The 12029-nt window shown below is 30.5% G+C and overlaps 1 protein-coding gene across 1 annotated transcript; it reads right to left on the reverse strand.

Annotated features, from left to right (window-relative positions):
• Positions 1 to 243: 243 nt before the first annotated feature.
• LOC107462136 (CASP-like protein N24) lies at positions 244 to 4100 on the reverse strand. Its single transcript, XM_016080701.3, has 3 exons — positions 3631 to 4100; positions 1720 to 1855; positions 244 to 462 (listed from the first exon to the last, which is right to left on the reverse strand). Exons 1-3 carry the CDS (start codon positions 4098 to 4100, stop codon positions 244 to 246), a joined length of 825 nt encoding a protein of 274 aa, XP_015936187.1.
• Positions 4101 to 12029: the final 7929 nt, after the last annotated feature.

The raw sequence follows: 12029 nt of genomic DNA on the forward strand, positions 1-12029 counted from the left end.
TGAGAGTTCAGGAAACGAAAAAACCACCTCTTCAGAAACCAATCTAGCTAGCTTCTGAAAATCTAGGACAGGTGCTAATAATTTTATTATTAATCAACATGAAAACCATCAAACTTCATGTTCATGAACAACTATACAGAGATATAGAGTTTGTGTAATAATTCCTCATATCCATACATTTTGCATTTGTGGAGCAATCTAATAATAAGTAGTAGTGTTGCATGAACTGAACTAGCTAGCAAGTTAGTAGTTGAACTTGCAAAGGATGTAACCAGAGAGAAGAGTGGCCATGGCAAATGACTTAAAAGCAAGGAAGGACAAAACCACAGATGCAGTAGCCATGTCAACGAATTCAGATGGAATTACTACAGAAAACAGATATTGCAGCTCTCGGGATGTATTGATTGCTGAGATTACACCGGCAGCTGAGGTTGCTGCTGCCAGTAACAAATATGTCAAGACCTGCAACAACCAACCAATACTTCATCATTTACTTGATCATGCATGTATTCATACTTACATCAATCTCGCTACGTAACCAATAAAAATTTTACCAACTCCCACTACTTACATTGAATACACCGCATAATTCGATTTTTTCGTTAGACAGATCAGCCATTATATAATTTAAAAATATTTGATAATAAAAATCAATTAAAATTTATTTTATTTAACATTCATTAATTATTATAATAATTAATAAAGATTAAATAAAATAAACCATTTTTGTTTTGTCCCTTATATAATTTTACTCAGCCAGCATCTAATAATGATATTTTAAAATAGGGCGAGCACCTATTCATATAATAAAAATATTTTTACTTAAAGATAACAGTTAAAATATAGACACGTTATTTAAGTAAAAATATAAATTATTTAATGATTCATTTATTCTCTATTTGAGAGGTCTAATGCGCGTCATATTACGTCCATGATAATAATTAGGGATATAAAAAATGTCATATGACATGTCATGTGTTGTATTATCGTGTTAAGACAAAAAATGCTATTTATCATGGCATGCATGTTATCATAATTAGGATTGGAAGTGAACATTCAATCGAGCAAAGTCAAATTTAAATTTGGTTTCTGAGGATTCGATCTATTAATAATCAAGCTAATTTATAAAATTTTAACTCGATTCATCTAGTCATAAGCTAGCTCGAACACATGATGAGCTAACTCAAATAACATAAACATAATATATAATCTTATACAAATAAAAATTTATGTCTCTATTAATTATAATTATAATGTATATCATCTATTATATATAATTGAGCTAATTTACGAATAACGAACTAAGTCTATTTAAGTTTAAATTCGACTCATTTAATAAATGAGTTCAAATTCAGATTGAAGTTTAATTCACAAACTCATAAGCTCAATTTGTCGAACTATTAAAAAGTTAAACTTAAACGAACTCATGAATTTGTTTAACTCACTTTCAACCCTAACGATAATTAATTTATGTAACCTATTGTTCTTAATAAATAAAAAATATAATTTAACTATATGTTGATCGTGTTTTTTTTTTCTCTTTAGTTAACAATAATTAAAGAATCTAATAAGAGTATTAGGGAATAGTGTGCATTAGACTTAATTTATTTTCGAAATAGTAAAATAAAATAAGATAAAATAAAAATGAAATAAAAATAAAAATAAAAATATTAAAAAAATTAACTACTTAATAACACCCAAATAAATACACTACCTTACTTGATCAATAGCAAAAGTGATGCTACGAATCAGTTTGGTGTTTCCAGTGTGTTTTTTAGTGATCAAATACTTCACGAGTTCACATATTTGCACCAGAGTATACGCACACCCGATCACATTTGCTGCCAGGCAACAGCTGCATAATAATCACACCAGAACCAAATTTTACCACATAATACAACAATTAGCTATTATATGTATAAATAGTTTTTATATATGAAAAAAATTTAACTTTTAATTCAAAATTTTATATATAATTCAAAAATTAGGAGTGACAATAGACAATATTTGCTAACTGAAGGATAAAATTGAAGTTTTCATAATAGAGTTAACAAAAAACTATTTATAAATATAAAAAATTAATTATTAAATTAATCACGATACATTTGTATATATTTACATATTAAAATAATCAAAATTCATAAAAAAGTATTCCTCAAAATTTCAATGGTAAAATAATTAAATTTTTATAACCGTATAATTAAATTAAAATGTTTATAAACACAAAATAAATTACTATTTTTACATTCTTATTTTTATTTTAATTATAAATATAAAATAATTTAATTATATTATTTATAAAATTTAATTTTGAGTATAAATTTAAAATTTGATTATCATATTTAAAAGTTAATTATAAATATAAATACGTGGTCATTTAGAAAAATATATCCAGAAGAATAAAAAGGAGGAGAGAGACGGCCTTGTCCCAAAATTTTTGCAAACAAATATGTATGTAACTATTAAAGATAAGAATAATGTAACGATTCTGCTCCGTTACCAACAGCATTTTTATCAACTTCTGCCAATTTTTATTTATAATCGTGTTTAATGGAAGTGTCTTTCTAGATGTGTCTAATAAAAATATCTTTTTTGTGATTGTGTTTAATAGAAGTATATTTATAGATATATTTTTTGAATGTATCTCTTTATATATGTGTTTAAAATATAATAATTAATTATTGTTGGCAATAAATTGACAGATAATATGTTGGTATCCTATACTTTTCCATAATATAATGTTATATCCAAGTCTTTTTGTATAAATTTATTTATTTTATTTTTTTAATATTTTTTTATTATAATTATTGAAATGATGATAATTTTTTTTTGTATTCATACAACTTATGTTCAATATTTTGTTAATTATCTCTCTACTTTCCATAAATTTTATATTTTTAATAAATATATATTTTTCCTCTCCCATTATTTTCTCAATAAATATCTCTTTTTTCATATCTTTCTATCACAAAAACTAACATGCATGTTTATATTTTTTTATTAAATACCTCTTTTTAATTTAAACTAAAGTGGTATATGTGTTTATTTAGTTTTTAATAATAATAATAATAATAATAATAATAATAATAATAATAATAAATAATTGCTTATATGAGTTTAGTTAAATAAAAAAGTATATGTTACAAGAATTAAGAAAAAATAAAAACAAAATTAAATTCAAGTCAAAATTCATATGATCACATTATTTAAGTTAGATATAAACAAAAATTATCGAATACAAATGACTAAATTGTTCAATTAAAATAATTGGTATACCAATAACTCATGAAGTTTAGGATTAAATTTTTTTTGAAAGAGTTGGGAAGTAATATTTAAAAAAAAAAGTTTGGGAGTTCGTCAATTTTTTTTAACCACGAATTTGACTAAAATTATTGACGGCCCCGCCCCTCTTCTTATAGTATTTCTATAAGAGTGACTAAATTTTTGTGTTCATTTAGCATAATAATTAAAAAGTAATTAAACAATGCACGCATAATAGTAACAAAAGAATGTAACAACATCCCCGTACAAAATTTTATATCAAATTGAGTAAAATAAAATTAAAAAAATAGAATACTGAAACTTGTTCATGACACAATAGGAAGGAAGGAGGAGGGAAGAGCAACATACTTGAATTCCGTATATGCATAGAATGAGCGAGAAAATGGCCCTTTATTGGTATCATTAGCTAACACTGAAAATGACACCAAACAGAACACAAATGTAGTAATTCTGAGCCCTAGCAATACCATGCTCAACTTGGCCTCTTTCTTGGACATCAAGTAACCACTATTTCGTCCCCCATTCACTATGCCTTCTTCAACCTTATCCGGCTCGTCCTGCGCCATTTTGACCGCCGTTGCGCCTACTGGAGGGGCCTCACTGCTGGAGAATGAGCCGCCGGAAGAATGGTATGTGATGGACCGTGGCGACTCAGAAACCGGTAGTTGCGGTTCTTCCTTCCTCTTGTTGTTGATCTTCTTCTCTTTTGAAGTTTCTATTTTGTCTTGAGTATCCTTTTTCACTTGTTGAGGCTTTGCTTCCTCTTCTTGTAGTTTTGATACATCTTTCATTTCTTTTGTTGAGGTTTCCTTGCTCATTATGATACTTGTGCAAAATTGAACACTTCTAAATTTTCTCTTCCACTTATAAATATTGATAAGTATATAGCTACTTATATATTCTCAAAGAAGCCAAAATGTTATTAATATAAAAATAAAATTGATTAAAAAAAAAAAGCAATGCGCTTGGCTTGATATGTTGCTTAATGTAATGATCATTTCCTATTATATTTAGAACAACAATGCTAGGAACCAACTTTATATAAGCCAAGAATCAGCCAATTGGTAAACTAGAGGCACCGGTAACTTTAACCGGTAATTTTAACTGGATGTTGCTACTGATAGGCACACGGATGTTTCTTTTTCTTGTAAATTGGATGGTTTTCGATATGATTTCTATGTTTCATGTGTTACGCATTAATAAAACATAATTAATTATATGAAACCAACTAATGAATAATCAAAGCATCTGTTCCGTGATTCTCTCCTATTACTACCGTATCTTCCCTCATGTTTTGAACGTGGTCAACAATAATTTAAAAAATAAATTAAATTATAAATTAATAAAACTAATTATAATTAATTATGTCATTCCATTCTTAATTGATTATTAGTTGGTTCCATATACTTTTCCTATTTAAAATAAAAGAATAGTATTTAACTAAACTTATATCTACGCCTCTCGACTTTTGGTGTGTACTATTAGGTAGTGTGAAAAAATATTATTTTTTTCTAGCTAAAGCAACAATCACCACTTGGCCATCTTGAGGCGTAGCATGGTCCTATAGAATATGAAGAAGCAAGTGTCGTATAAAGTATGCATAATGGCTCTTCTGCTTCATTTTTTTGGTAATAATAATAATAATATAAAATTTAGAAAGGATAATGAATGCATAACTTTTCTTGCCTGCTGAAAACAGTGACGATTCCAAACAACAGATGTAATGCACAACTGAAAGATTATCGTATCTTCATAAATCATAATATGCAATAGAAAAAATAATTTTAAAAATTTATTTTATACTTAAATTTTTTTTAAAAATAATATATAAATTAAATTTAAATATTTAAGTATATTAATAAAAATCACATTTTTTTATGGTATAAAGATGTTATGAGTATTTATTTGTGCCGTTTAGGTTTTTTCATGTGAGGAGAACATACTCCTTTAACTTATTCTGTTAGAATTTTTTTTTAAAACAAAATTTTTGTGTCATTTAGGTCAATATTTGATTTGTCAATTTCTTTCTTTAATCCTTTCTTTATTCCCTTCTTTATTCTTTCCCTTTAATTCGTCATGAGAGTTCTTTTATGAAAATTAGCGGTTTCGGAAGATTCCTAACAGTTCATAACTTTAAAGGGATGTGTAATTTCACTCCCCCGAAATTGTGTTTCTATGTGAAACAAAAAATCAATCTCGTCTGGTAGAAAATAAGTTGAGATCTTATCATTTTACGTATTGGAGGATTGTTAGTCCAACGAATACAGCTGGTGGATTGGCTTTAACATGGAAGGAGGGTACAACGGTTGAGATTCTTACTGAAAAAGAGTTTTTCATAACTACCAAGGTAACTGATCATGTTTTGAACTGTTTTTGGGGGCTGATTGGGGTACATTTAAATAGCTTGGATGAGATTCGGTCTACCCAATACACAGAACTTTCATCTTTTGTACAAGGTTTCTTTAGAAAAATTATAATTATGGGTGATTTTAATGCTATAGTGAGCCTCGAGGAGAAGTAAGTAGGGGGATTAGAATCAGCTTCATCTATTTCTGAATTTGTGAATTTTATTGATGGTGGTGGACTGAAGGACTTGGGTATGATTGGGAGAATGTTCACCTGAACTAATAGGCGACGAAGGCAGGACCAAATCAGGGAGCGGCTTGACCGTGCATTTGCAAACAGTGAGTGAATGGATTGTTTTTCATCAGCCTCGCTATCTCGACTCGCAAAAAACAGTTCAGATCATGCGCCTATCCTCCTTGATACAAATCCAGTTATAGAAAAATCTAATCAGAGGTTTAAGTTTCAAGAGAGATGGTGTGGTTTAGAAGAAATTCGGATAATTATCATTGAAACTTGGAAGAAATGGGTGGATGGCTCAGCAATGTTTGTTTTGGCTAAAAAATTGAAGCATTGTAGGCATCATATTGTTCAATGGCAGCAGCAGAACAAATCTAATTCGAAGAAGGACAATAATGAACTCACATCTCAGCTTGAAATTCTCAGAGAGGAGGGTATTACAGGGGAAGAATAGGTTGAAGCCTTGAAAAATAAACTTGAGGATACTTACTTTAGGGAGAAAAACTATTGGAGAGAGAAATCTCGTGTAAAGTGGCTAAAAGAAGGGGACAGAAATACAAGTTTCTTTCACCAATCATTCTAATCCAGAATCTAGAGAAATAAAATTTAGAAACTGAAAAAGAATGATGGTACGTATGCTACCACCCGTGAGAAAATTGCACAAGTATCTGAAACATACTTCAAGGATATCTTCACATCAATTAACCAAGCTAATCCGGCACATGCATTCAAAGATTTTGAAACCAAAGTTTCAGCAACGGTGAACAGAAAATTAACTAGACCGATCAGTTTTGCTTAGATAAAACGTGCGATCTTTAGTGTTCACCCCCAGAGCGCCCCTGGTGATGATGGATTTACAGCTAAATTCTTTCAATTCTACTGATGTTTAGTAGGGGAGGATGTTTTTAAGGCTGTCTGCGAATTTTTTGTTAATGGTAGACTAACAAAGAGCTTCAACCATACACAAATCTGTCTCATTCCTAAGATTTCTGATGCAAAGGATATGACACAGGTTAGACCCATCAGCCTTTCCTCAGTTGTGTATAAGATTATTTCTAAAGTACTAGTCCATCAGCTACAGAAATTTATGACTTCGCTGATCAACCCTAATCAAAGTGTCTTCATTAAGGATAGATTGATTTCAGACAATGTCCTAGCCGCTCATGAATATATGCACTATCTAAAGACAAAGAAGAGGAGCCTATCGAGTGAAATGGCTATTAAATTGGATATGAGCAAATCCTATAATCGTGTTGAGTGGCATTTTCTTTGGTTCATTTTGGAGAAGTTGAGATTTGAATTTAGGTGGATTGGTTGGATATAGGAGGTGGTGACTACAGTTTCTTACTCTGTCGTTGTCGAAGGTCAACCTTTTGGTTCTTTTAAATCAAATAGAGGTATCCGTCAAGAAAACCCTCTATCTCCATACCTTTTTCTTTTTTGTGCATAAGGATTATCCTTTTTACTAAACAAGACAGAGCAAAACGGTCTCATTGAAGGTATTCAGATCAATCGAAGATGTCCTACTGTTAATCATTTATTGTTTGCGGATGACTCAATCTTTTTTTTGCAAAGCGTAAACAATTGTGAAAATATTCTCAATCTTTTTCGGTCATACGAGGGGTTCAGTGGCCAAAAAATTAATTTGCATAAATCAGCTCTATTCTTTAGTAATAATACTCCTCTCGCTGCTCGATTACTACTGGCTCGGAAATTGGAAATTAATCATATTGGTGCACAGGATGAATATTTGATTCTTCCATCTACAGTCCAAAAATAAAAAAAGGCCACCTTTGGAGAAATCAAGGATAAGGTAAGGAAGCGAGTTCAAGGGTGAAAAAAAAACTTCTCTCCTCTGCAGGCAGGCATGTTCTAATCAAAGTTATTGGGGAGGCTATCCCAATTTATTTATTATCATGTTTTCGTCTTCCTGACACTTTAATTAGGGAGATTCACAACATACTCTCCCAATTTTGGTGGGATCAAAAAAGTACAGAGCAAAAAATGGCATGGCTTAGTTGGGATACTATAACAAGACCAAAATTAGAAGGTGGACTAGGTTTTAAGGACCTAGGGGCTCAGAATTTGGCGCTATTAGCAAAATAATGTTGGAAAGTTGTCTCTCAGCCACAATCACTCCTAGCTAGACTCCTCAAAGGTAAATATTTTCGATACAGTTCTATAATGAATGTAGAGATTGGAACAGTACCTTCGTGGGGGGTGGCGTAGCATATTGGAAGGGCGTAAGATTGTTGAAAAGGAGCTGGTTTGGCGAGTTGGTGATAGATCTAGTATCCAAATCTTCAGTGATCCTTGACTTTCTCCTCCACGTCCTTATGTTGTTTCTTCATCTGAAACTTCCAATCTACAAAATCAACCACTATTGATGGTCAAAGACTTAATACTTTTTAATGGTCAGTGGAATCAAACTCTAATTAGAAGTATTTTTTCTGAAGACACTAGTCAGCGTGTGCTAGCAACAACAATTGGGGGTGGAAAAGATAAAATTTATTGGGTCTTTAATAAAATGGTTTGCATGAAGTGAGTACTGGGTACCGTGTGGCTTATGGGTTCTTGCATCCTCCCATTGAATTTCGCCCAGAGATTATGAGACAACGAAATTCGTGGCGAGAATTGTGGAAGCTGAAAATCCCACGGAAGATTAAGATTTTTCTCTGGAGGGGCTTCTAGAAAAGCTTCTAGTGATGCAAAAGCTTCATCATCGCATCCCATCGATTCAACCTATTTGCCAAAGATGCCTACAATTTCCAGAAACAATCAATTATTGCATCTTCCATTGTGTAAAATCAAAGAAAATTTGGTCAAAATGAACTTACCAGCTACTAGAAGGAGCACCGAAGACTCTGACTTCTATGTTAAGTGGAACTTGAGAATGGGAGCCTTGTGTACCCAACCTAATAGCTCCTCTCAGAGAATGATGATGGTGATTTTGAGCTGGTCCTTATAGAAGGCTAGGAACAGGTTCATCTTTGATAATGTATCAACTAGTGTGGAAGAGATAATGGTGTGTCGGCTTTGAAGCTGGAGAAAGAGCTTCAACAAATTCCCACTTTCTAATTGATGAGCACTTTAATTTTTTATCTCTCTTATTAGATTATTATATGATGTTACCTCTATAGTAGAACGTTGGGAGTCCCCATTACTTTTATTTGTCCCATATATGAACACCTATATGTTTTTTTCATTCCATAAATGGAATTATCTGACTTTAGAAAAAAAAAGGTGTTATGAGTATTCACACCGAAATCAATTCTTATTGTTAACTCTTTGACTAATAGACATATGATCTAAATTAAAAATCTCTTGCAACTCTTTTCACACCATAAAATTCTTTTCCAAAAATTAAGCTCATATAAATTTATGTGTAGAGGTAAAAGAATAAAATACTTGTGTTATTTATGTTTTTTCTCTACTCTTGGCATACATATATATAGTATGAGATTCGTTATTGATTTCGAATTTGAATCTCAATTCAAATTTAATTTGTATATTGTAAATTGAAATCTAAATCATTCAAATTTTATGAATCATATCATAACAATTTAAAATATAATCAGTTAAGATCTCATCCAAACTTAGAATTCAAATTTAAAAATAGAATAACTAAGGGTTAAGTGCTTTTTTCGTCCCTAAAATTTGAGGCCAAACTCAAAATCGTCCCCGATTTTTTTTTTATTAAAATCATCCTCAACGTCATAAAACGTTAAAAAATCATCATTTTCACTCTAAAAAGATAAATTTAGCCTTACAAAAAATAAATTATAAAATTAAAAATTATAAAATAAAAAAGTAAACAAAAAGTAAATTTTAAAATTATAAAATAATAATTACTATATTTTTCTTAAAAAAAAAAGGAAATAGTTTCCAATTCCAAATATCATTGTCCTTTCCCTCCAACCACTTCATCTTCACTTCATCTTCATTCCTTCATCTGCATCATCATCCACCAACATTCAACCTCATTCACTCACCAATGACCCACTCAACCTCATTCACCCACCACCATATGCACTCAGTCACCCACAGCTTTACCTTCATCCTACTGTCATTCTCTCACCACCAGACGTAATCCAGACTCATTGTCTACCTATACTTTTTCCTAATATAAACATCAATTCCGTTAAATAGTCAATAGAGATGCCAACAACATCAACCAACGTCCTATTAGGCTGCATTCTAAGGCCCACAAAACATGAAAAAAATATCTCAATCCATTCACCTCTTCTTATCCTCATTCGATTTTTATCTTTCATCATTTATCCACGTTTTAATTCCTCTTTCTACATCCAAGTTACAAATCTTAATTCCTCTCCCCACATCCACCGGGCTCCCCACTCGCAACGCAAAAAAAAAACATCCAAAATAAAAGAAATATCTAAAACCGTTTTAAAAAGTCTAAAATTTATTTTTAAAATTCAAAATTATTTTAAAAAATTAAAAATTATTTTAAAATTTTCAAAACATTCGAAATGTAACAAAAACAAACATCCAAAACTTAATAAAAAAGAGATATTTAATAATTTTAAAAATTTAAAAACCTAACAAAGAGATATTTAAAAAATATTGAAAAAGAATATTCAAAAACTAAGAAAAGAAACATCGAAAATGATTAAAAAAATCATTCAAACCCACCCAAAAAGAAGAAACATCCAAAACATAGAAAAAAGAATCATCAAAAACTAGTCAAAACTAGTATAAAGAATCATTCGAAATTTAGAAAAAAAATCCAAAACTAATTAAAAGAATCCTCCAAAACAAAAGAGTTCGACGGTGGCATATCGCGGGACGAAGTTGCAGTCTTGCAGAGAGGTCAAAATATGCACAAGACTGCAACAGCAGCGCAGCAGGCAAGGAACGCGAGACAGTAACAGCGATGACGCAGGAGAATTGCGCGAGACAACAGCACTATCGCTAACATTCCAAGCTGAGTGTTTAGTAGCGCAGCTTCATCTACAATGGCGACGCAAACGACCGGGAGGAAAGGGCGCGCATCTCGCGAGAGCTCCCACTAGCGACAACGGCGCACTGTCGTGGCGGAGGAACGGTCAATTGAACGGCAGAATGAGGACGCGATAAGAGGGAAAGATGACGTGTTGTGAGTGTGTTTATACTTTATATAGTGTCTAATCCTAATTATTCAAATTCAAACCTAATTCGAATTAATTTAAAATCTCATTTTTAAAATATTATTTAGAATGATGTTTATGTCGGCCGAAACGTGTGTTATTTACGTTGCATATCTTTGTCCCTGCATAAGATACTAACTTGTTTAGAACATAAAAAGATAAATTTTTTTTAGTAAAACAATAAAAAATTATGTTTATTATCCATATTAAATATATTAATTTTGGTATCTTAGTTACCAAAATTTTTTTAAGGATTTACATTAATAATATATGATTTTAACTTTAAATATAATACACAAATTAATAAAATCTCGTTATTTAGTGATTTTATAGCTTTTCATATTTAAAAATGACAAAAATATCTGCACCCACAGAAATTACCTATGACAAAAGAGTTAATGGAAATCTGCAAAATTTTCATTAGAACAGAAATTAGCCCCTGCGAATAAATGTATATATTATTTTAATTTGTATATTAAAAATTTTGTACGTATATTATTTATGTTAAAATTATATTTGAATTATGTTTAATTTAATATATTTAGTTGAATTATATTAAATTTTATTATAATTATATTATTTTTTTCTAAATTTAATATTCATAAATATACTATACGCGAAAATTCACTCCTCCTGCAAGGAAAACAAAGGAAGACTCTTGACGAAAATAAAATAGGAATAGAAGACATTTTACTAAATGGGTTGAGAGGACACCAGAAAAATCTCCGCCCCGTATAATCTCATCCCTACTTATATTGTAATGCTGATCAGGGAGACATGCATTGGAGTTCGTGCGGCGAATATCTTGTCCTAGCTCCATCTCCACATTTCTATCACGAGTTCTGTTTGATTTAAAAAAATATTTGTAATCCATTTCTTGAAAAACACAATAAATTATTCGGGCTTTAAAATAAAAAAATGAAAAAAAGATTTTTTTATAATAAAATTAAAAAATTTATTTTCCCAAATAAATTATCCAGACTTTAAATTTTAAAATACATTTTTTTTTTTAAATCT

This window comes from Arachis duranensis, chromosome 8 (genome assembly GCF_000817695.3).
Source record: "Arachis duranensis cultivar V14167 chromosome 8, aradu.V14167.gnm2.J7QH, whole genome shotgun sequence".
Classification (NCBI taxonomy): domain Eukaryota; kingdom Viridiplantae; phylum Streptophyta; class Magnoliopsida; order Fabales; family Fabaceae; genus Arachis; species Arachis duranensis.